Below are 26,364 nucleotides of genomic sequence, written 5' to 3' on the forward strand. Positions count from 1 at the left end.
CACCCGGAGGATATCCGTGCAGACATGAGGAGAACGTGCAAACTCCACACAGACATTGACCCAAGTGGGGAATTGAACCCGGGCCCCTGGCGCTGTGAGGCAGCGGTGCTAACCACTGTGCCACCGTGCCGCTCTGGTAAATCCAGTTAGGAATTCAGAATGGGGATTTTCACAGTTAATGTGTCACTATTCTATCATTCTACAATAATGACCCAGATAATGTGGATGGTGAGACAAAGATATTGACATCGGGGGGCGAGAGGGAGGGAGGAGGATTGACCCTGCTCCTCTTCGAAATAGTGGTCATGGAATGTTTTACATGCACCTGAGAGGGTGGCCAGGAACTTGGGTTAATATCAAATCCCTACAGTGTAGAAGAGGCCATTCGGCCCATTGAGTCAGCACCGGCTCCCCAAAAGAGCATTCCATCTATGCCCAATCCACCCCCCACCCCCATGACCCAGCACATGGCCAATCCACCTAACCTACACATCTTTGGACTCTAAGGAGCAATTCCTCGGGTGGATGTAGCTGTTACTAGGGGGGGCCTATCTATAAGGTTCACGGTGGGAGATATAGGAGGGATGTCCGAGGTAGGTTCTTTACTCAGAGAGTGGTTGAGGTGTGGAATGCACTGCCTGCTGTGATAGTGGAGTCGGACACTTTAGGAACTTTCAAGCGGTTATTGGATAGGCACATGGAGCACACCAGAATGATAGGGAGTGGGATAGCTTGATCTTGGATTTGGACAAAGCTTGGCACAACATCGAGGGCCGAAGGGCCTGTACTGTTCTATGCTCTATGTTAGCATAGCCAATCCACCTAACTTACACATCTTTGGGCACTAAGAGACAATTTAGCATGGCCAATCCACCTAACCTACACATCTTTGGACACTAAGGGACAATTTAGCATAGCCAATCCACCCTAACCTACACATCTTTGGACACTAAGGGACAATTTAGCATGGCCAATCCACTGAACCTACATATCTTTGAACACTAAGGGGCAATTTAGCACAGCCAATCCACCTAACCTGCACATCTCTTCCAAAGAAGGGACCTCTGACAGTGTGGCCCTCCCTCAGTACCACATTTGGAATGCTGGTCTGGATCATGTGGATTTGAACTGGCAACATTTACTGGAGGAAGAGCAAATTATAATATATCAGGCGGCCTTCAATCAGTTTTTGTGCTTGGAAACACGTTTGAAAATGTGTGGGTCCACAGGGTGGGGGCTAACTGGAGACAACACCTTCTGAGGGGATAAACCGCAGGCAGTGACACTCCATCAGAGCAAAGCCAGGCCTGAACCAGGGCCCGGCCCAATCTGCTTTTCATTTCACACTGGGCCTGGGGGAGACATTCCTTTCACTGCAAGTCAGGTTTTCCACTCTCAGTTCCCCAGCCTCGAGCACTAGGGTCAGCCAGACAGAGCGAGCAGTGTACAACCTACCCAGCGCCAAGTGCCTGCCTCGGCAAAGCTCAGACAAATCAAACAATAGACTGGGACTCCTGACTCTCAGCCCTCAGCACACATAACACAAGCTCCTCACTTTCTAATGTGGCAATTTCTTCCAGAAATAGCTCCTGCGCTTTCCCTTCACCATGTTCTCGCTGCCCCATAATCTCTCTCTCCAATGCCCCGTGCCCCCTTTCCCTCCATTCTCTCCTGCCCCCTCCCCCTCTCCCTTACCATCTCCCCCGTCCCCTCTTTCTCCCCCTGCCCCCTCTTTCTCCCCCTGCCCCCCCTCTCCCCCTGCCCCCCCTCTCCCCCTGCCCCCCCCTCTCCCCCTGCCCCCCCCTCTCCCCCTGCCCCCCCCTCTCCCCCTGCCCCCCCCCTCCCCCTGCCCCCCCCTCTCCCCCTGCCCCCCCCTCTCCCCCTGCCCCCCCCTCTCCCCCTGCCCCCCCCTCTCCCCCTGCCCCCCCCTCTCCCCCTGCCCCCCCTCTCCCCCTGCCCCCCCTCTTCCCCCTGCCCCCCCCTCTTCCCCCTGCCCCCCCCTCTTCCCCCTGCCCCCCCTCTTCCCCCTGCCCCCCCCTCTTCCCCCTGCCCCCCCCTCTTCCCCCTGCCCCCCCCTCTTCCCCCTGCCCCCCCCTCTTCCCCCTGCCCCCCCCTCTTCCCCCTGCCCCCCCCCTCTTCCCCCTGCCCCCCCTCTTCCCCCTGCCCCCCCCTCTTCCCCCTGCCCCCCCCTCTTCCCCCTGCCCCCCCCTCTTCCCCCTGCCCCCCCCTCTTCCCCCTGCCCCCCCCTCTTCCCCCTGCCCCCCCCTCTTCCCCCTGCCCCCCCCTCTTCCCCCTGCCCCCCCCTCTTCCCCCTGCCCCCCCCTCTTCCCCCTGCCCCCCCCTCTTCCCCCTGCCCCCCCCTCTTCCCCCTGCCCCCCCCTCTTCCCCCTGCCCCCCCTCTTCCCCCTGCCCCCCCCTCTTCCCCCTGCCCCCCCCTCTCTCTCTCCCAGTCCCCTCTCTCTCCCAGTCCCCTCTCTCTCCCAGTCCCCTCTCTCTCCCCAGTCCCCTCTCTCCCCCAGTCCCCTCTCTCCCCCAGTCCCCTCTCTCCCCCCTGCCCCCTCTCTCCCCCCTGCCCCCTCTCTCCCCCCTGCCCCCTCTCTCCCCCCCTGCCCCCTCTCTCCCCCCTGCCCCCTCTCTCCCCCCTGCCCCCTCTCTCCCCCCTGCCCCTTCTCCCACACCTTTTCTACCCCCTCCCCCTCTCCTGCTCTCTGCCTCTCCCCCTGCCCACTCCACAGGCTCCCCTCTGCCCTGCTGCCCCCCCAGCCCTCCCTTCTCTCCCACCTCTCCCGTTCTGTCACCACCCCCCCTCCCCCCCCCACCGACCTCCCCCTCTCTCCCTATCCCCTCCTCCTCCCCCTGTCCCTTAAGGTAAAAGCAAAATGCTGCAGATGCTGGAATCTGGAGCGAAATGCTGGAAAATCTTGGCAGGTCTGACAGCATCTGTGGAGACAGAACACAGCCAACGTTTCGAGTCTGGATGACACGTCGTCAGAACTCCTTTTCCACCAGGAGGAAAATGGAAAGCAATGAAGGTGGACGGGGTGAAAGAGACAAACAGAAATTCTCTGAATGTAGCTCTGACAAAGGGTCATCCAGGCTTGAAATGTTGGCTTCCCTTTCCACAGATACTATGGGAGAGGGGAGGGGGCAGAGGGGAGAGGGATTTTTCTGTTTTTCTCTCACTCTCTCCCATATTTTTCTCTCCCCATGTCCCCTCTTTCCCCACGTTCTGTCTCTCCTTTTCTTGTGATTTGTCTCCCCCCCCCCCCGACACACTCTCTCTCTCTCTCCTTCTCACACACCTTTTTCTCTCCATGTTTTCTCAACTGTGAATGAATTAGACCTTTCCCTGAAGATCTGTGAGAACCAGGCCCTGATCTCAATGGAAGGCTGGATACAGTTATATTTCCTTTAGACAGAAAGCTGCTTGTCTCATCCTATTAGACCGTAAGACATAGGGGCAGAATTAGGCCACTCGGCCCATTCGAGTCTGCTCTGTCATTCGATCATGGCTGATATTCTTCTCACCCCTGTTCTTCTGCCTTTTCCCCCATAACCACTGATCCCCTTATTAATCGAGAACCTATCTATCTTAGTCTTAAAGACATCCAATGACCTATTCACTTCCCTTCTGCGGCAAAGAGTTTCACAGATTCCCCACTCTCTGGCTGAAGAAATTCCCCCTCACCTGTTTTAAAGGATTGTCCCTTTAGCCTGAGGTTGTGCCCTCTGGTTCTAGTTTTTCCCACTAATGGAAACATCCTCTCCACATCCACTCTATCCAGGGCCTCGCAGTAAGTTTCAGTAAGATCCCCCCCTTCATCCTTCTAAACTCCAAAGAGTACAGACCCAGAGTCCTCGACCATTCCTCATACGACAAATTCAAGTCCAAAGATGTGTGGGTTAGTTGGATTGGCCAGGCTAAATTGTGCCTCAGTGTCAGAGGGGACCAGCTAGGGTAAGTACATGGGGTTATGGGGATAGGGCCTGGTGCGATTGTGGTCAGTGCAGCCTTGATGGGCTGAGTGGCCTTCTCCTGCACTGTATGATTCGATGATTCATTCCAGGGATCATTCTTGTGAACCTCCTCTGGACGCTTTCCAAGGCCAGCACAGCCTTCCGTAGATACGGGGCCCAAAACTGCTCACAATGCTCCAAATGGGGTCTGACCGCAGCCTTACGCAACCTCAGAAGTACATCCCTGCTCTTGTGAGAGGTCAGGTAACTCCAGGTCAGAAATGAAGAACAGCACGAGATGATGGACTTTCTCTTCCTTCATTCATCCACCAAGATTGCCAAATGTCATCCTGTGCATCAGCAGAATTCTGTAGACAGTGGAATAAATTGGAAATAGAAACGCAAGATGCTGGCAGATTTGAATAGACAAAAGGTCATTGACCTGAGGCGATTACTCTGTTTCTCTCACACGCTGCCAGATCTGCTGTGTGTTTCCAGCATTTTCTGTTTTTATTGGGCAAGAATATATGTGTGTCAGGGGCAGCGCGGCAGCACAGTGGTTAGCGCGCTGCCTCACAGCTCCAGGGACATGGGTTCGATTCCCTGGCTCGGGTCACTGTCTGTTTTGGAGTTTGCACATTCTCCCCATGTCTGCGTGGGTTCTCTCCGGGTGCTCCGGGTTTCCTCCCACAGTCCAAAGATGTGCGGGTTAGATTGATTGGCCAAGGTAAATTGCCCCTCACTGTCCCGGGATGCATACGATAGAAGGATTAGTCGGGGGGGGGGGGTAAATATTTGGAGTTTCGGGGATAGAGCCTGGGTGAGATTGTTCTGTGCAGACATGATGGGCCGAATGACCTCCTTCTGCACTGTAGGGATTCTGTGATCTCGTTGTGCTATTTCACAGAATAGCCTGGTCTGTTCTGACCAATAGTTATCATGTTATCTCTAAAGTGAAGAAAGAGGCCATTCAGCCCATCAGGTCTGTACCCATTCTATGACAGAGCATCCCATCCAGGCCCAATTCCAATAATCCCATGCATTTACTTCACTAATCCCTCTAACCTGCACATCTTTGGTCACCAAGGGGCAATTTAGCATGGCCAATCCACCTAACCCGCACATCTTTGGACAGTAGGAGGAAGCCAGAGCTCCCGGAGGAAACCCACACAGACACGGGGAGGATGTGCAAACTCCACAAGACAGTGACCCAAGCCGGGAATTGAACCCAGATCCCTGGCGCTGTGAGGCAGCAGCACTAACCACTGTGTCGCCCTCAATCCACCACAGTAAAAAAAAAAACAAATTATCTGGGCATTGTCACACCGCTGCCTGTGGGATCCTGCTGTGCATCATTTGGCCATCATGCATTACTAAAATAAGTGGTAGCAGTGCGGAAGGAGGCCATTGGGCCCTTTGTATCTGTGCTGACCTCTCTGCCAGAGCAATGCGCCCAGTGGGGAAGCCTTGTGGCAGAGTGGAAAATTGTGGGTGTGACAGTACTCTTAAGGAAAATTTTGCCCGTCCCCCCAGTTTCAACAATTTGTTTTCTTTCAAAAAATCTTGCAATTCTCTTTTTGAAAGATGTGTTTGAACCAGCCCTCGGCGTACTCTCAGGCAGCGCGTTCCAGACCCAAACCACTCCCTGTGGAAAAATCTCTGCCCTCGTATTGCCATTGCTGCTTTTGCCAATTAGACCGGGGCTCCTCTGGTCTTCGATCCTTCTGCCAGTGTGAGCTGGGTCTCCTGACACACTCTTCTCTGGACACCCAGGATCTTGAATAATGAACAGTAATATCCCAGATGACCATAGGCCACCCTCCCCTGTGAGCACTGACTGGTGCTGATTTAACCTGAGGGTCACCTCACCTCAGGTGAGGGTAAAGAGTGGCACAATGCTTAGCATTGCTGGCTCACAGCGCCAGGGACCCGGGTTCGATTCCCCGGCTTGGGTCACTCTCTGTATGCACATTCTCCCCAGTGTCCGTGTTAGCTTCCTCCTACTGTAGAGATGCCGGTGTTGGACTGGGGTAAACACAGTAAGAAGTCTCACAAGAAGTCCTAAACCTGGTGTTGTGAGACTTCTCACTGTGTTCCTCCTACTGTCCAAAGATGTGCAGGTTAGGTGGATTGGCCATGCTAAATTGCCCCTTAGTGTCAGGGGGACTAGCTGGGGTAAATGCACGGGGTTGTGGGGTTAGGGCCTGGATGGGCTTGTGGTCAGTACAAACTTGATGGGCTGAATGGCTTCCTTCTGCACTGCGGGATTCTATGATGAGGGTCAAGGTTGAGAAGGCATTCATAAGTAACCTTAGCCAATGCGGGAACTGAACCCTTGCCGCTCTATAATCACAACAGCCAACTCAGCTATAACCAACCGCTCGATGAATACCCCATTAAATCTCCTCGTTACTGTTTCTTCTTCTGGAGAAGCTGGGGGTTGTTCTCCTTAACCTGCCTATCTAACTAAAACTCCTCATCCGAGGGACCGTTTTTCCAAGGATGGCATTTTGACAAAGTTTTTGTGTTGCTTGTCCTAATCTCACCTCTTTTGGCAGAGTGCCAAAGCTTTTGTCTTATTTACGCTCCCTGGGGGGTAGCGCCTTGGGATGCTTGGCTACGTGACAGGCGGTATATAAATGCAATTTGTTGCTGGAACTGGCAGGCAGTCGGTGGCAATGGAATCGGGCCCCGACAGAGAGAGCCCAGGAGGAAGATTAAAGAGCAAATTGGACTCCGCCATCTTGTGTAACGTTGTTCTCGTGTTCTAACAAGATGCTCAAGTCAAAGACAGATGAACTATTTGACCGATGTCTGACCATGACCTTGTGATTGGAGAGTGTGTGTATGTGTCTGTGTGTCCCTGTGGTTAGGCAGCGATGATCCACTGTTGTTTAAGTTGTATTTCAGTTTAATGTGGAATTCCAGCACATTCCAGAGGAAATGGATAACAGACCTCATGTGATGGTTGTAAATTTTGCTTCATATACATATATGGTAAAAGGTTCCAGTCTGTGTGAGCAAGGGCTTCTAGACAGACTGTTAGTCCCTTCGCCGTGAATCTGTCTATTCGATCAGGACCACTTTCTATTTCATTCACTCTCTCTCCCCAAGACCCCTCAGGCTCTCTCCCCATCACCCTGTCTCCACCTCATCCCTCCCTGCTCTCCCCCTATTCCACATCATCTCTTCCCACTGCCCCTCTCCCCATCACACCTCACCCCCTCTCCCTTCACTCCCACCTCCCCATCACCCCTCTCCCCTTCACTCCCACCTCCCCATCACCCCTCTCCCCTTCACTCCCACCTCCCCATCACCCCTCTCCCTTCACTCCCACCTCCCCTCTCCCTTCACTCCCACCTCCCCATCACCCCTCTCCCCTTCACTCCCACCTCCCCATCACCCCTCTCCCCTTCACTCCCACCTCCCCATCACCCCTCTCCCCTTCACTCCCACCTCCCCATCACCCCTCTCCCCTTCACTCCCACCTCCCCATTGCCCCTCACCCTCTCTCCCCATCACTCTCTCTGGTCTTTCTTCAGAAGGAACTCTTCAAAATGCAGCTAATGAAAATACAAGAAAATTTACTCCAACTTATAGATCAAAGAAAGGGTTTTAATAAGGAACTTGGAGCCTCACCCTGGGCCATTCCAAACTCCCAGCAATGCCACTTAGTTCCTTATTTATAGTGAGTCAGCTGGTCAGCTGACTATTACATCACTCTGTAATTGGTTCCATGGTTTACTGGGTCAGCTGACCCTTACATCCTTTTCCCATTGGTCACATTATATCCAATACAAAGTTGTCACTCTAACATCCATCACCCTATTTCCATCACCCTCTCTCCCCTCTCCTATCACCTTCTCTCCCCCTCTCCCCATCACCCTCTCTCCCCTCTCCTATCACCTTCTCTCCCCCTCTCCCCATCGCCCTCTCTCCCCCTCTCCCCATCACCCTCTCTCCCCTCTCCTATCGCCCTCTCTCCCCCTCTCCCCATCGCCCTCTCTCCCCCTCTCCCCATCGCCCTCCCTCCCCCTCTCCCCATCGCCCTCCCTCCCCCTCTCCCCATCGCCCTCTCTCCCCCTCTCCCCATCGCCCTCCCTCCCCCTCTCCCCATCGCCCTCTCTCCCCATCTCCCCATCGCCCTCTCTCCCCCTCTCCCCATCGCCCTTGCTCCCCTTCTCCCCAGCACCCTCTCTCCCCATCACACTCTCTCCCCTCTCCCCTCACCCTCGCTCCCCCTCTCCATAGCTCCTCTCTCCTCCTCTCCCCATCCCCCTGCTCCACATCACCCCACACCCTCTCTTCACATTACCTCTCTTCCTATCACCCTCTTCTCCCATCACCCCCTCACCCTTTCTCCCCTGCATCCCTATGCCATTGGCCCTCAGCCTCCCTCCCTTCTCATCTCTGGCAGGAGACAGTTTACTTAGTTTGTCGACTCTGATAACAAGAGGCATCCGTGCGGAACCTTTTAACCTCACTCATCCAGCAGATCTGACTGTTTCTGATGTGTTCCCCTGATGATTAAAGTCCCAGTATTAGGTTTCTCTGTGGGATTTTTTTTCATTCAGGCCCAGCTTTTGTTACCCTAATTACCCTTGAGAAGGTGGGGGGTGAGCTGCCTTCCTGAACCTGCTGCAGTCCATGTGGTGTAGGTACACCCACGGTGCTGTTAGGGAGGGAATTCCAGGTTTATTGACCCAGCGACAGTGAATGAACGGCCGATATATTTCCAAGTCAGGATGGTGAGCGAGTTGGAAGGGAACTTCAAACATGTTCCACTGTATCCCCTGCCCTTGTCCTTCTAGATGGTCAGAGCAGTGCTAATTACCCTGCCACCCCCTATATCCTTTGGTCTTGTATAATAAGCCCACTCAAAAGTCTGATAGCAGCAGGGAAGAAGCGGTTCTTGAATCAGTCGGTACCTGATCTCAGCCTTTTGTATCTTTTCCCCGACAGTAGAAGGTGGAAGAGAGAATGTCTGGGGTGCGTGGGGTCTTTGATAATGCTGGCTGCTTTCACAGCCTTGCTCTACCACGGGTGGCTGTTCTGAGGTGTTTGAAAACATTGTGAGTTATTGATTTTTGTCTTTCTTCTTTCTCCCAGGCCTCTCAAAGCTCAAGATGGGGCAAAGCTGTCTGCAGTGTACCAAATACCTGCTGTTCATCTTCAACCTGATCTTCTGGGTGAGTAAGCTCAGATGTCTCCTTTTGGTTTGGACGTGTTTATAACTCATTCAGTTGACTGGGGCGTTGCGAGGTCGGAGTTGATGTGTTGGGATGGCCAACACGCGGTGCACTCCGGATCTGTGCCCACTGGAAACGGGATTCCAGATGGGTGTGTTTGATCTCACCGTGAGTGGGACTTTCACTCCCCATCTCCGACACTGTCACAGATGGGACAGTACCTTGCTGCAGCCCCATTCTAGGCAGCTGTGTTTCAGTCAGCATGTATATGGGATTACACAGAACACTGATGAGGACACAACTGGAGAAACCTACAATACGGAAGGAGGCCATTCAGCCCATCGACTACAGTCCTGCCCAGTTCTGGTCACCATGTCACAGGAAGGACATAATTGTCCTGAAGAGAGTGTGGAGGAGGTTCACAAGGATGTTGCCAGGGCTGGAAAAGCGTAGCAATGAGGAAAGATTGGATAAGTTGGGGTTATTCTTCCTGGAACAAAGAAGGCTGAGGGGTGACTTGATAGAGGTGCACAAAATTATGAGAGGAGGAGATAGAGTGGACAGGATAACATTGTTCCCCTTGATTTGAGTTATTATCGTCACATGTATTAACATGCAGTGTTGTTTCTTGTGCACTATGCAGACAAAGCATACTGTTCATAGAGAAGGAAACGAGAGGATGCAGAATGTAGTGTTACAGTCATAGTTAGGGTGTAGAGAAAAATCAACTTAATGCAAGATAGGTCCATTCAAAAGTCTGAGCAGCAGCGGGGAAGAGAAATTGCATTAAAGCATTATTAGAGAGTTTTAAGGTGTTAGAATGAAGTTTTAGAAGCCTAGAACAAGAGTAAAATTTAGAATTAGAAAGTATGCAGCGCTATCTTGATAAAAGATGATTCTAGAAGCAGGGGACATAGATTCAAGATAAATGGCAGTAGGTGTACAGGGGACATGAGGAAGAACTTTCTTAGCAGAGGGTGGTGGTCTGGTATTCACTGCCTGAGCTGGGGATGGAGGCAGAGACCCTAAACTCTTTTAAAAAGTACCTGAATCTGCACCTTGAGTGCTGTATGGACTATGGGCCAGGCGCAGGAAGGTCGGATTAGAAAGGGTGTCCTCGGGCTGACATGGACAAGATGGGCCACATGGCCTCCTTATGTGCTGTAAGTTTTCTGTGGTTTTTATATTCCTATCTGAATCTCCCTCCTCCCTTTGAGGTTTCTCTGTGAACTTTGCAGATTGTAATCGCTGTAATAAAAACGCTGAATTATTTATTGGAACTGGGCTAGAGATTGCAAAAATAATAAGACAGAGTTAAAGACACGCAGTACTCGCAACAAGAGTTGAAGGCACAATTACAGAGACATGACTGCAGGCTGAGCAAGGCTGGGAACTGAAAGTTTACAGTTTATTTATTAGTGTCACAAGTAGGCTTACATTAACACTGCAATGAAGTAACTGTGAAAATCCCCCTAGTCGCCACACTCTGGCGCACTGAGGGAGAATTTAGCGAGGCCAATGCACCTAACCAGCACACCTTTCGGACTGTGGGAGGAAACTGAAGCCCTTAAGGAAACTCACGCAGACATGGGGAGAACATGCAGACTCCACACAGAATGGAACTGGGTCCCTGGCGCTGTGAGGCAGCAGTGCTAACCACTTTTCAAGGGTACGTTTCAAGGATATTTTCAGCATTTAAGAAGGATAAGCAAAAAGGAAAAGCAGGTGGGGTAGCACTGTGAATAAAGGATGAGATCAGTACGTTAGATCAAAAGATGTAGAATCAGTTTGGGTGGAGCTAAGATTTGATTCATTATTGTCACATGTATTGGGATACAGTGAAAAGTATTGTTTCTTGCGTGCTATACAGATAAAAGCTACCGTTCATAGAGTACATAAGGTGCAGAATATATATGGGAATTCTCCCGCCTCACCCACCACAGAATCAAAGCGGGCGAGGGACGGACAACAGAAATATCGGTTGACCTCAGGATGGAATTTCCAGTCTTGCTCAAGCAAGCCTGTAAAATCCCAGCCATAGTGTTCCAGTCATAGCTAGAGTGAAGAGAAAGGTCAGCTTAATGTGTTCGATTTGATTTATTATTGTCACGTGTATTGGGATAGAGTGAAAAGTATTGTTTCTCGCTAACTACATAGACAAAGCATACCTGGGGAGAAGGAAAGGGGAGAGTGCAGTATGTAGTCATAGCTAGGGTGTAGAGAAAGATCAACTTACTGTGTGATGGGACCATTCAAAAGTCTGACAGCAGCAGGGAAGAAGCTGTTCTTGAGTTGGTTGGTTGGTATGTGACCTCAGGCTTTTGTATCTTTTTCCCAACGAAAGAAGGTGGAAGAGAGAATGTCCAGGGTGCGTGGCTTCCTTGATTATGCTGGCTGCTTTCTCGAGGCAGGGGTCGTGTAGACGGAGTCAATGGATGGGAGGCTGGTTTGCGAGATGGATTGGGCTATGTTCACAACCCTTTGTAGTTTCTTGCAGTCTTGGGCAGAGCAGGAGCCCATACCAAGCTGTGATATATCCAGAAAGGATATGGTACATCTGTAAAAGTTAGTGACAGTTGTAGCTGACGTGCCAAATTTCCTTAGCCTCCTGAGAAAGCAGAGGCTTTGGTGGGCTTTCTTAACTGTAGTGTCGGCATGGGGGGGCCATTGTTGTTGGTGATCTGGACACCTAAAAACTTGAAGCTCTCAACCATTTCCACCTCATCCCTGTGGATGTAGACAAATGTAGAAAATAATGGGAGTGAAAGTTGATAAATCCCCTGGCTCTGATGATCTACATCTCAGTGTTTGAAGAACTGGCTGTGGAGAGAGTGAATGCATTGGTGATCATCTTTTAAAATTCCGCAGATTCTGGAACAGTTCCTAAAAATTGGAAGGTAACAATTGAATGATTCCTGGAATTAAGAGCTTGTCGTATGAGGAACAGTTGAAGACTCAGGATCCGCACTTGTTGAAGTTTAGAAGGATATGGGGGAATCTTATTGAAATTTACAGGAAACTGTGAGGCCTGGATAGAGTGGACGTGGAGAGGATGTTTCCACTAGTAGGAAAAACTAGAACTAGCGGGCACAACCTCAGGTTAAAGGGACGATCCTTTAAAACAGAGATGAGGAAGAATTTCTTCAGCCAGAGGGTGGGGAATCTGTGGAACTCTTTGCCGTAGAAGGCTGTGGAGGCCAGGTCATTGTGTGTCTTTAGGACAGAGATAGATAGGTTCTTGATTAATACTACACTAATAACAGAGTAATTGATTAATAATTTATTAGACTCTATATACTTTATACTTTATTACTTTATTTATTAAATAGAGTCTTGATTAATACTTTATTAATAATCAGGGGTTATGGGGAAAAGGCAGAGAATGGGGTTGAGAGAAACATCAGCCATGATTGAATGGTGGAGAAGACTCGATGGGCCAAATGGTTTAATTTTGCTCCTATGTCTTATGGACATCAAGGGATAGGGGGATAGTGAGCGAAGATGGTGTTGAGTTAGAAGACCAGCCATGATTAGTTAAATGGCGGAGTAGGCTCAAGGGGCTGAATGGCCTAACCCTGCTTCCTAACGGCTAACAGCCAAACTTTTAATGCTGAAAAACGGATGATTTAGAAATGTATTTGTTGTGCGTGGCATAGTTACCTTGACCAAGGGCCAGCCAGATTCAATTTCAGATATAAAATGTGGAGGGGGCCCATTTGAACAACACGTACACCCCGCCCCGAGGCCTTTAATACGATGGAGGACTTCTTCTTCATACGGTTTCTACAGGAAAAGAGCAACCAGGCTCGCACTGAGTCCAACTCCTGTTGATTTTGGCGGGGGGGTTCCTGTACGGTGGCGGGGGAGGGGGGCTCCATGCTGATGTGCGTTGGCTCAACCACGACTGTGTCGAGAGCCTGAGCCAAGCATAATAGACCTTGGCTTCAGACTCCACACCAACTCTGCCAAAGAAGGTGGGAGCTCTGCCCAGCAATGCTCATAGCAATCCCAATCCCAATCACCTGACAATGCAGGCAACTCTTGTGGGAGCCTGTTTTCCCGCACAACAACACACCACGTACAAGCATGACCACAATTGCCATGGAAACTCTATCACCCGACCAATCGCCCAGTCAGTGAGATAAAATGCAACCTTGCCTTTTTATAGCCTCTCCTTTTTATTCATCTGTGGGACATGGGCGTCGCTGGCTGGGCCAGCATTTATTGCCCATCCCTGCACCCTCTCCTTTCCATCTCTATGAACGGTATGTTTTTGTCTGTACAGCGCGTAAGAAACAATACTTTTCACCATATGCTAATACATGTGACAATAATAAATCAAATCAAATCAAAAAAGTTAGATTGATTGGCCGTGCTAAATTGACCTGAGTATGAGGGCATTAACAGGATAAATATGTGGGTCACAGGAATAGGGCCTGGGTGGAATTGTGGTTGGTGCAGGCTGGATGGGCCAAATGGCCTCCTCCTGCGCTGTAGAGATTCTATGATCCAAAATCTCAGCCTTAAATATCCTCAGCAATGCAGCATTTGTGACCCTCTGGGGGTAAAAATTCAGAAGATACACAACCATTTGAGGTAAGAAATGCTTCCACTGGTAGAAAGTAACCAACTGGGTCTATTGTAGTGTGACCAATGGTAACAAGCAGTAAGGGTCAGCTGACCCAGTAAACCAATGACAAAATGATGTGATAACCAGCTGACTGAGTATAAATAAGAACCTGTTGGGAATTGTTGGAATTTGGAAAGGCCCAGGGTGAGGCCTCAAGTGTTGGAGTAATGAAGTTTCTTTACTAAAACCATTCTCTTTGATTTATCTGTGGGACTAAGTTTTGTTTCATTTTATTGTCTGCAACTGAAGATTACCTTCTGCTGGATGAACATCTACATTGATCATAATCAATAATTTCCTTATCCCGAGACCACGGCCTTCCCAAGCACTGGAGGATACAGCCTCTTGGTGTCAACAATACCACGACCCTTCAGAATCTGGAATGTTACTGTGAGATCATGGGTGGAATCAAGCGAGGATGGTTAATTTGGCGCTCAGCCGAATGTTCATTCACTACAGTGGGACTGGACTGTCGACTTTATCTATACCCCTCATTATTTTATAGACCTCTATAAGATCACCCCCTAAGCCTCCTACGCTCCAGAGAATGGCGTGAACGGCCATTCTACCCCACCTCTGCTTCTTCTACTCTCCAGAGTATATATGTTGCTCAGCGTCAAATTTTGTCTGGTAGCTCTCCCATGACGATGCTCCTGTGCAGAGCCTCAGCAGGTCTTTTTTTTTAAGCTGTTTATATAAATGCCAATCGTTGCTTCCTGTTCCAGCTGGGAGGCTGTGGGCTTCTGGGAGTCGGAGTGTGGCTGGTGATAACGCAGGGGAACTTTGTGACGCTCTCCTCATCCTTTCCGTCTCTCACCGCGGCCAACTTCTTCATTACTGCCGGTTCAGTCATCATGATCGTGGGGTTCCTGGGCTGTCTTGGTGCAGTGATTGAAAACCGCTGCCTCCTACTTAGCGTGAGTACTGAATTACGTCAATTTTAACAGCACGATAAGAGGCCAAAAAGTCTAGTGTGACAGTACTGTGCCTTTAAGAAATATATTTTCGTCATGTTTCTGTGCTGAATGTGTTTACTTGTCCTTTCCATTTTACCAGAGTCATTTTGTCTGGATCCAGAAGAACTGAATTGTTACTGCAGCAACATAATTGATCAGGATTGATGAGGTGTTTGTTTTAATCTGAACTAATGTAGAGCATCCCAACTCCTGTATTCAATGTTCTTACCAATGAAACCAAGCATGCCGAATGGCTTCTTCACCGCCTACGAGTCCAGTGACAATATTACCCCACCACCACCTCCCCATATTTGCCCCATGATGGGGCAGGACTACATGCCTCTGGTTTCCAATTCCAGGCTCTCACCACCTTGTTCTTTCCTTGCAGTTCTTCGTGGTTCTTCTGATCATCTTCCTGCTCGAAATGATTATCGGGATCTTGTTCCTCTGTAACCAGGAAACTGTAAGTCTGCGTTCTGGGACAATTTTCCCACTACAGAGAATCATAGAATCCCTCCAGTGCAGAAGGAGGCCATTCAGCCCATCAAGTCTGCACCAACTCTCTGACAGAGCTCATGTATTTATCCTGTTAATCCCCCTGACCTGCACACTTTTGGACACTGAGGGGCAATTTAGCATGGCCAATCCATCTAACCTGCACATCTTTGGACATTAGTGGGCAATTTAGCATGGCAATCCACCTAACCTGCACATCTTTGGAGTGTGGGAGGAAACCAGAGCACCCGGAAGAACCCCACGCAGACAAGGGGAGATTATGTAAACTCCACACAGTGACCTGAGGCCAGAATTGAACCTGGGACCCTGCAGCTGTAAGGCAGCAGCACTAACCACTTTCCCACTGTGCCGCCCATATATTAACACCAATGTTCGCGACAGTCATCCAGTCTAACAGACACTGACTCAATGTGCGCCGAAATCCCAAAAGGCATTTGGCTCGGTCAGTCTGCTGGGATCAGTCGCCTGTGGTATCAGTTTGGATTGGTTAGTTGTCATCTTGTATTCAAATTCATTGATCAAGCAATGTTTGATTAATCAGCTGGCTATTAATATTGGAACCAATTGATATCCCGTTAAAAAAACCCATGCGCTAATTGTGTTGTGTGTCGATTCCAGATAAACCTTTACGCAAAGGAGGAGCTCCGGAATGGGCTGCAGTTCTACAACACATCCGGAAACAGCGGGCTGACAAATGGCTGGGACATTGTGCAGACAGATGTAAGGACATTCCACCGATATAACTTGCCTCTCCGCTGTTGCTGAGTAGGAGTTTGTTCAGGAGAGTCACTGACCGTTTACGCGTGTGTTTCTTTCCCTGTCCAGTTCCGCTGCTGCGGTGTTGTTCATTACGAAGACTGGTTCAGCGTCTTAAACGGGACAAAGGTGCCCACTTCCTGCTGCTTCAAGTTGGTCAATGATTGCTCGACTAATTCCGACACCTGGTGGAAAGATGTGAGTTGCAAGTTTGTTGTCCGTAGGCGCTAAGGAATGGTTCTGTCCTGGCGACCTCCTCCAGTCCAACAACCCTCTTGAGCTCATAAGATATCAGAGCAGAATTAGGCCCTTTGGCCCATCGAGTTTCCTCCGCCATTCGATCGTGCCTGATATGTTTCTCAACCCCATTTTCCCACCTCATCCTCGTAACCTCTGATTCCCTTCCCAATCCAAAGCCCTCTGGGACAATGAACCAGGGACCCTGGTTCGATTCCGACCTTGGGTGACTGTCTGTGTGGAGTCTGCACATTCCCTCCGTGTCTCCGTGGGTTTCCTCCAGGTGCTCCGATTTTCTCCCACAGTCAAAGATGTGCGGGTTGGGTGGATTGGCCTTGCTAAATTGCCCCTTAGTGTCGGGGGACTAGCAGGGCAAACATGTCGGGTTATGGGGATGGGGTAGGATTGGTGTTGTTTGAATAATCTGCTCTGCCATTCGATCGTGGCTGATAAGTTTCTCAATCCCATTCTCCCACCTTTTCCCCATAAACTTTGATTCCCCTTTTCAATCAGGAACCTATCTATCTCTGTTTTAAAGACACTCAGTGACCCGGCCTCCTCTGTGACAATGAATTCCACAGATTCTGACTAGAGAAATTCCTCCTCGTCTCGGTTCTAAAGGGTCCCTTTACTCTGAGGCTGGACCCTCGGATCCTAATCTCTCTCCGACTAATGGAAACATCTTCCTCCATGTCCACTCTATCCTGATCTCTGCCCTCCTCCAACTCTTGGGGCTAAAGGGAAAAGGGGGATCAGGATATTGAATTGGATGATCAGCCATGATCATAATGAATGGCGGAGAAGGTTGGACAGGCCGAATGGCCTACTCCTGCTTCTAGTTTCTATGTTAACTTGTATACCTTGTGTTGGCAGGCCTGCTATGAGAAAGTGATTGAATGGCTGAAGGACAATGTTGTGGCTGTCTGCATCTTTGGACTTTGCATCCCAGTGCTACAGGTACGTTACCTCACAGAACGAGCAACGAGGGGACCCTGCCTTTATATTCCTTTCCAATTCACAGTCAGAACTAGTTTATTCAGTGACAGCAGGTTAACATGAAGGAATCGCAAACAATTAGGGAGGCAAATAGTGTTTCAGCCTTTGTTACAAATGGATTGGAGCATGAGAATGAAGGTGTCTTACCCCAATTATCGTAGTTAAAGTTTAAAGTTTATTTATTAATGTCACAAGACGGCTTACGTTAACACTGCAATGAAGTTACTGTGAAAATCTCCTAGTTGCCACAGTCAGGTGCCTGTTTGGGTACACCGAGGGAGAATTTAGCATGGTCAATGCACCCTAATCAGGCCGTCTTTCGGACTGTGGGAGGAAACCAGAGCACCTGGAGGAAACCCACGCAGACACGGGGAGAAGGTGCAGACTGCACACAGACACTGACCCAAGCTGGGAATCGAACCCAGGTCCCTATGCTGAATAACAGAATTACTACAGTGCAGAAGGAGGCCATTCAGTCCATTGTGTATGCACCAATCTGCCTAACCAGCACATCTTTGGAGTGTGGGAGGAAATGGGAGCACCTGGAGAAAACCCATGCAGACATGGGGAGAACGTGCAAACTCCACACAGACATTGACCCAAGCCAGGAATTGAATCTTGTTCCCTGGTGATGTGAGACAGCAGTGCAAACTGTACCACATGCCACCCTGATGGGGCATTGGTGTGTCTAATGGAGTACTTCGTCCCTCTTTATAGAGTACCTCGAAGGAAGGTGCTCCAGTTTCATCCCACACTCCAAAGATGTGCAGGTTAGGTGGATTGGCCATGCTAAATTGCCCCTTAGTGTCCAAGTATGTGTGGATTAGGTTGCTTAGCCGTAACAAATGCATGGTGTTACAGGGATAGGGCAGGGCTCTTGGCCAAGTCAAGATGCTCTTTTGGAAAGTCAGTACAGACACGATGGGCTGAATGGCCTCCTTCTTCACTATTCTATAAATGTAAAATATCTGTGTTTTTAAGTTTGTTCCCAAGTGTCCAATGCGTTAAATTTGTTTGTGAATCCCTCTGTAGTCTACTTGTTCTAACACTGCGTACTCCTACGACCTGGTCACCCCTGCCATTCCCAAGCCCTCCTCTTATTCCTCCTCTCATTGTCTTCCTTTCTAGAATTCCTTCCCTAACACTCTTCACTTTTCTCTCCTCCCTCCCCTGAAAACGTTCACCAAACCCGCCTTTCCGACAAACCCGCCTTTCCGACAAACCCGCCTTTCCAACAAACCCGCCTTTCCAACAAACCTTTCAGTTCCTGTGATGGCATGGTGGCACACTGGTTAGCACTGCTGTCTCACAGCTCCAGGGACCTGGGTTCGATTCCTGACTTGGGCCACTGTCTGTGTGGAGTTTGCACATTCTCCCCATGTCTGCATGGGTTTCCTCCAGGTGCTCCAGTTTCCTCCCACAGCCTGAAAGGTGCACTGGTTAGAATCATAGAATCACTACAGCACAGAAGGAGGCCATACGGCCCATCGAGTCTGCACTGACAACAACTCCACCCAGGGCCTATCCCTGTAACCCCACATATTTACCTTCACCGACAGTAAGGTCAATTTATAGCCAATCTGCCTAATCCACGCATCTTTGGACTGTGGGAGGAAACTGGAGCACCCGGAGGAAACCCACACAGACACAGGAAGAATGTGCAGAGTCCGCACAGGTTATATGCGTTGACCATGCTAAATTCTCTCTCAGTGTACCCGAACAGGCACCAGAGTGTGGCAACCAGGGGATTTTCACAGTAACTTCATTGCAGTGTTAATGTAAGCCTACTCGTGACACGAATAAATAAACTTAAACTTTTCTTAATGTTCCCATGTATCTACTTTGGCCTCCATTCCTTTGCTATTCCTAAATGTATGCTTTCCAAAGAACCCTCGGCTATTTTTCTTATGTTAAATGAGCATCGTGATTGTAATCTGTGGCTTTTTGGCTCCAGGATACAACAAAAAAGCTTGTTATCTTAAAATATCTCTCCACTCTGAGTTATAACATGTTTGGATTTCTCAGTCTCTCCCACGCTGCCTCTTTTAGGGTTGCCAACTGACTAGGGAATTTTCACACTAACTTCATTGTAGTATTAATGTGTAAGCCTACCTGTGACACTAAACTTTAAAAAATAAATTTTAAACTTTAAAATTTCAGGTTAAATGTATTCCTGTGGATCTCATCACACAATTCATGCCTCCCCCCCCACCCCCACTGTACCACTCCCACACACCACCATGCCATAGAGTCATAGAGGTTTACATCATGGAAACAGGCCCTTCGGCCCAACTTGTCCATGCTGTCTTTTTTTTTTAACTACTAAACTAATCCCAATTACCCACATTTGGTCCATATCTCTCTATATCCATCTTACCCATGTAACTGTGTAAATGCTCTTTAAAAGACAAAACTGTACCCGCCTCTATTACTACCTCTGGCAGCTTGTTCCAGACACTCACTACCCTCTGTGTGAAAAAATTGCCCCTCTGGACAATCTCTCCCCTCTCACCTTAAATCTATGCCCTCTAGTTCTACACTCCCCTACCTTTGGGAAAAGATATTGACTATCTAGCTGATGTGTGCCCCTCATTATTTTATAGACCTCTATTAGATCACCCCTAAGTTGCCTACTTTCCAGAGGAAAAAGTCCCAGTCTATCCAGCCTCTCCTTATAACTCAATCCATCAAGTCCCGGTAGCATTCCAGTAAATTTTTTCTGCACTCTTTCTGGTTTAATAATATCCTTCCTACAGTTGGGTGACCAGAACTGTATACAGTATTCCAAGTGTGGCCTTACCAATGTCTAGAACAACTTCAACAAGACATCCCAACTCCTGTATTCAATATTCTGACCAATGAAACCAAGCATGCCGAATGCCTTCTTCACCACTCTGTCCACCTGTGACTCCACTCTCAAGGAGCTATGAACATGTACCCCTAGATCTCTTTGTTCTGTAACTCTCCCCAATGCCCTACCATTAACTGAGTATGTCCTGACCCAGTTTGATCTACCAAAATGCATCACCTCAAATTTATCTAAATTAAACTCCATCTGCCATTCATCAGCCCACTGGCCCAATTGATCAAGATCCTGTTGCAATCCGAGATAACCACTTTCACTGTCCACTATGCCACCAATCTCGGTGTCATCTGCAAATTTACTAATTATGCCTCCTAAATTCTCATCCAGATTATTAACATAAATGACAGTGCTGCCAGAACTACACAAACTGGAAAGCGTTAAGAATCGTTACATAATCGGACATTGTTTGACTGTCAGCCAATCAACCTTTTCCCCCATTTTCAATATGTTTATTTCTCGTAAAGAGAAATGGTCAAAAAAATTAGCACAACAAAAACAAATGTTGTTTTTAATATTCCAATAGTTTTTTCCAGGGTCGCACACGCAGCAGCATCCTGGAGAATGATCCTTAATTCCTGGAGACTCCAGGCCAATCCTGGAGGATTGGCAACCCTATTCTGGGGCAGCATGGTGGCACAGTGGTTAGCATTACTGCCTCACAGCTCCAGGGACCCGGGTTTGATTCCCGGCTTGGGTCACTGTCTGTGTGGAGTCTGCACATTCTCCCCATGTCTGCATGGGTTTCCTCCAGGTGCTCCGGTTTCCTCCCACAATCTGAAAGACGTGCTGGTTAGGGTGCATTGGGTGTGCTAAATTCTCCCTCGGTGTATCCGGACAGGCGCCGGAGTGTGGCGACTCGGGAATGTTCGCAATAACAAAATTGCAGTATTAATGTAAGCCTACTTGTGACGCTAATAAATAAACTTTAAAACTTTAAATAGAAATGGAATAGAAAGAAACTGCCTATGCTTTTATCAACATTTACATCTGGCTTTTATTTGGGTTTAGCAAAACATTCTCATTGTTAGTTAACTGCAATGTATTGGTAGTAATGTTAATGTGAGTCTACTTCATAGAGAAATTTATCATAAAATCCCTACAGTGCAGAAGGAGGCCATTCAGGCCATCGAGTCTGCACAGTCCACAATCCCAACCAGGCCCTATCCCCGTAACCCCACACATTTACCCTGCCTGACACGAGGGTCAATTTTCCCATGGACAATGCACCTCTCCTGCACATCTTTGGAGAGGAAACGGGAGCACCCGGAGGAAACCCACACAGACACGGGGAGAACGTGCAGACTCCACACAGAAAGTGACCCAATAAATAATATAGAATCTGAATATCAAGCAGGGGTGAATTTTATGCTGTAATTTGTGAATTTTCTTTCCCTCCTCAGATACTCGGGCTGGTCTCGTCCTTGGTGATGTACTGTCAGCTCGTCAGGACGGAGAAGCAATACAGCTGAAAAAGGAATCTTCCCACCTCCGTGAACCTCTGGGGTTCAGTTCTCCATCTCTTCAACTCAAGCCTTTGGCATGTAGGCCAATTTCAAGTAGACAACTGAATTATTATTCCCCCACAGGGTTATTAACAAAACTGCGGCATCTTAAAGCAATTATAGAGGTTACCTAAACTTAGGGTTCCCCACCGGCAGGTCGGGGGTAATGCAGAGATGCTGAATTAGAAGCTCCAAATGCTATAACAACTTCCTAGTGACATCGCAGCACATCAGCTACGCTGTGTGTTGAAAATCCTCTTCTAGACTTCTTCCCCTGTACAACTCCTGAAGTGTTTCAGAGTCAGTAGAGAAATGCTTTACGTGCCTAAGCATGTGTAAATAAACTTCCTTTGTTATTTTTTCCAACTCGGGTTTCCTCGTAATGTTTTTTTTCCTAATGGTTTCGTGACGCCCACTTTCTGCCGGGGAGGGGAGGTGGGCAGGGGAAGCCAGCCTGGCAGGGGGCACAGTTTGGAGGGCAAGTTACAAGACTATCGGTCGGTCTCATCCCACAACCCGCCCTCCCTGGGACGCAAGAGTTATCAACTGCTGGGTGAGCGCCTGGAGGGTTTTGCCATGGTGGCAGAGTGGTTAGCACTGCTGCCTCACAGTGCCAGGGACCCGGGTTTGATTCCCGGCTTGGGTCACTGTCTGTGCGGAGTTTGCATGTTCTCCCCATGTCTGCGTAGGTTCCCCTCACAGTCCGATTTGGTTTGGAAAATCTCAGCAGGTCTGGAGGCACTGGTTAGGTGCATTGACCCAAACAGGCACCGGAGTGTGGCGACTAGGGGAATTTCACAGTAACTTCATTGCAGTGTTAATGTAAACTTACTTGTGACTAATAAATAAACTTTACTCACGTGACCTCCTGTTTTTCCACCCCCTTCCCCCTGCCAAACTGACCCAGCCTCACACACCCGCCATTGGCCATTGGACCAGTCCAACCTCATGGCACCTGACCCATCTTACAAAGAACAAAGAACAACACAGCACGGGAAACAGGCCCTTCGGCCCAACAAGCCCGTGCCGCCATTTTAACATTATGAGTCCCCGCTCCACCCATGACCCTTGTCTATGCTTATGGCATTTCACATTGAGGGAAGACTAATTTAGGGACAATTTGTTACACCAATCAGCCTAAGAGCACATCTTTGGGGTGCGGGAGGAAACCAGAGCACCCGGAGAAAACCCATACAAGCATCTTCTGGCCAATTGGAAAAGAATCAGCCTCTGCACTCACTGACTGGATAATCCTTGATTGCAACTCCAAACAACTTTCTATTCTTGGATAAAAGTAAATTACTGCGGATGCTGGAATCTGAAACCGAAAGAGAAAATGCTGGAAAAATCTCAGCAGGTCTGACAGCATCTGTAAGGAGAGAAGAGAGCTGATGTTTCGAGTCCAGATGTCCAGACTTTGACAAAGGATCATCTGGACTCGAAATGTCAGCTCTTTTCTCTCCTTACAGATGTTACCAGACCTGTTGAGAGTTTCCAGCGTTTTCTCTTTTGGTTTTTCACCTTTCTGTTCTTTCTGGGTTGATTACTTTGACCTCGAGAGAATGTTGTTACAAGAATGGATTCTGGTAACAAACAGGAAACGACCTACCATAAAATCATAAATTTGGTACAGAATGGAAGGAGACCATTTGGTCCATTGTCCCCATGCTAACTCTTTGAAAGAGCTTTCCACTTCCCCACGCCTTTCCGGGTGGCACAATGGTTAGCATTGTGGCCTCACAGCACCAGGGACCTGGGTTCAATTCCCAGCTTGGGTCACTGTCTGTGTGGAGTTCTCCCCATGTCTGCGTGGGTTTCCTCTGGTGCTCCGGGTTCCTCCCACAGTCCGAAAGTCACGTGCTGGTTAGGGTGCGTTGGCCGTGCTGAATTCTCCCTCAAGGGGGCAGAGGGAGTGACAGATTCTCTCGGCCAAAGGAAACTTGTCTTTGACACTTGGATCCTATATGTCTTTGAGAGATTCCTGTGTTGTGGCTGGGGTGAATATTGCCTTTCAAAGAATCCGTGGTTGGGGTTTCTGGCCATGTGGCAGGTCTGGCAGGATGGGGAGTGAGGAGACGGGGGGGGGGGGATACGGGTGCGGCGAGCCAGCTAGAAGCCCATTGCCCGATTCCGGAAGCTCCAGGACGCAGTCTACAACTAAAGGGAAGTGGAGAGGGAACCACGTTGCTGAGGTTCTGCAGTCACATATAGGCCAGACAAGGTAAGGACAGCTGACTTCCCCCCACTAAAGGACATGAGTGAAGCAGATATTTTTATACAAAGAAAGTGTATAAAAAAGAACAGTACTGCACAGGAACAGGCCCTTCGGCCCACCTGGCCAGCACTGACACATAATGGCTTTCTAAACTAAAGACCTTTTGCCTCTAGGCGGTCCATATCCCTCTATTCACTGCCTATTCATATATCTGTCAAGATGCCTCTTAAACGTTGCTATTGAATCTGCTTCTACCACCTCCTCTAGCAGCGCATCCCAGGCACTTACCATCCTCTACGTTAAAAAACTTGCTTCGCACATCTCCTTTAAACCTTCCCCCTTCTACTTTCAACCCACATTTCTACCCTGGGAGAAAAGCTCTGACCATCCATTCTGTAAGAGACGCCTTACTGTGTTTACCCCAGTCCAACGCCGGCATCTCCACATCATGACATCCATTCTGTTCTCTCATAATTTTGTCAACTTCAATTAGGTCGCCCCTCAATCTCTGACATTCAAGGGAAAACAAACCAAGTTTGTCCAATCTCTCCTCATAGCTAATAACCTCCAAACTCGGCAACATCCTGGTAAACTTTTTCTGTACTCTCTCCAAAATCTCCATATCCTTCTGGTAATGTGGTGACTAGAAATGTATGCAATATTCCAAATGTGGCCAAACTAAAGCTCTAAACAGCTGGACAATGACTTGCAAATTTTTATAATCTATGCCCTGACTGATGACGGCAAGCATGCCATATACCTTCTTATCCACTTTTGTTGCCACTTTCAGGGAACTGTGGACCTGTAAGTCTTGATCACGGCACAGTGCCACAGTAGGTATCATTGCTGCCTCACAGTGCTGGCGACCCAGGTTCAATTCCTCACTTGGGTCACTGTCTATGTGGAGTTTGCACATTCTCCCCGTATCTGTGTGGGTTTCCTCCGGGTGCTCCAGTTTCCCCTCACACTCTAAGGACGTGCAGGTTAGATAGAATTAACAATGCTAAATTGCCCCATAGTGTCCAAAGATGTGTAGGTTAGATGGATTGGCCATGCTAAATTGCACCTTAGTGTCAGGGAGATTATCTAGGGTAAATGCATGGGGTTATGAGGATAGGGTCTGGGTGGTCAGTACAGATGGGCTAAATGACCTCCTTCTACACTGTAGGATTCCATGATGTCTATGATCCCTCTGTATGTTAATGCATCTAAGGGTTCTGCCATTTATTCTATTCTTCCCTCCTGCATTAGGCCTTTTGTTTTGCAAAAACTCAGCACTAATGTGGTTACTGATGACAGATTCTTTTTTTAACATTTATCTAATAAGCTGAATTTAAATTTTCTGACATCCTTAGTGGGATTTGAACTCATGGCTCCCGAGTATTAGTCCAGGATTTAGGATTACTTTTCCTGATAATTCTCTCAAATGCGTTTAGAATGTCACATAATCAGCAGTCTTCTTGTTACGATTAAAAAGTACTTTGCCCCAACAACACTTAATGTAGCAATTTGTTCTAAATTATCCAGCTCAGTGATTTGGAGTTAAGTCCATCGTGGTAATGGAACGAAAATTATTCTACCTGCCCACTGTAAAAGTGCTTAATTGTTTTGTTTATTTATTAGCGTCACAAGTGGGCATACATTAACACTACAATGAAGTTACTGTGAAAATCCCCTCGTCGCCACACTCTGGCGCCTGTTCAGGTACACTGAAGGAGAATTTAGCACGGACAACACACCGAACCAGCATGTCTTTCGGGCGGTGGGAGGAAACCCACGCAGACATGGGGAGAACGTGCAGACTCCACACAGACAGTGACCCAAGTCCAGCAATTGAACCTGGGTCCCTGGCGCTGTGAGGCTGCAGTGCTAACCATTGTCACACACACACACACAAAAAATCCAAGCTAACACTCTCTCAGAGCATACTGGGCAACACAGTGGTTAGCACTGCTGTCTCACTATGCCAGGGACCCGAGTTCGATTCCAGCCTTGGATCACTGTGTGGAGTTTGCACGTTATCCCTGTGTCTGCATGGGTTTCCTCCGGTGCCCTGGTTTCCTCCACACCCCAAAGATGTTCAGGTTCGTTGGATTGGCCATGCTTAATTGCCCCTTAGTGTCCCAAACAAACAGAGACAGACAGACAGTCACCCAAGGCCAGAATTGAACTCGGGTCCCTGGTGCTGTGAGGCAGCAGTGCTAACCACTGTGCTACCATGTTATCCTATGAAATATAACATATATTAATTTACACATAATATTAGCAGTGTCACTCAGAGAGAAAGTGGAATCGCGGTGGGTGGGTGAGTGGCGGGGGTGGGGAGGGGGGCAGCACGGCCGCACAATGGTTAGCACTGCCGCCTCACAGCACCAGGTTCCCCGGTTCAATTCCAACCTCGGGTCACTGTCTGTGTGGAGTTTGCACTTTCTCCCCGTGTCTGCGTGGGTTTCCTCCGGGTGCTCCGGTTTCCTCTCACACTCCAAAAGACGTGCGGGTTAGGTGGATTGCCCCTTCGTATCAGGGGGACTAGCTGGGTGGATG

General features: G+C 48.9%; 1 protein-coding gene across 1 annotated transcript in view; it reads left to right on the forward strand.

The window, feature by feature from the left end:
• LOC145361495 (tetraspanin-4-like) overlaps positions 1 to 21,971 on the forward strand; it is a 36,605-nt gene extending 14,634 nt beyond the window's left edge. The window contains exons 2-8 of the mRNA XM_080217306.1: positions 9,067 to 9,146; positions 14,502 to 14,693; positions 15,121 to 15,195; positions 15,867 to 15,968; positions 16,074 to 16,202; positions 17,115 to 17,198; positions 21,504 to 21,971. Of these exons, the coding sequence (XP_080073432.1) occupies positions 9,067 to 9,146; positions 14,502 to 14,693; positions 15,121 to 15,195; positions 15,867 to 15,968; positions 16,074 to 16,202; positions 17,115 to 17,198; positions 21,504 to 21,572 (731 nt within the window). The 3' untranslated portion in view covers positions 21,573 to 21,971. The remainder of the gene's footprint in view (positions 1 to 9,066; positions 9,147 to 14,501; positions 14,694 to 15,120; positions 15,196 to 15,866; positions 15,969 to 16,073; positions 16,203 to 17,114; positions 17,199 to 21,503) is intronic.
• Positions 21,972 to 26,364: the final 4,393 nt, after the last annotated feature.

This window comes from Carcharhinus amblyrhynchos, chromosome 35 (genome assembly GCF_965287045.1).
Source record: "Carcharhinus amblyrhynchos chromosome 35, sCarAmb.v2.hapA, whole genome shotgun sequence".
Classification (NCBI taxonomy): Eukaryota; Metazoa; Chordata; class Chondrichthyes; order Carcharhiniformes; family Carcharhinidae; genus Carcharhinus; species Carcharhinus amblyrhynchos.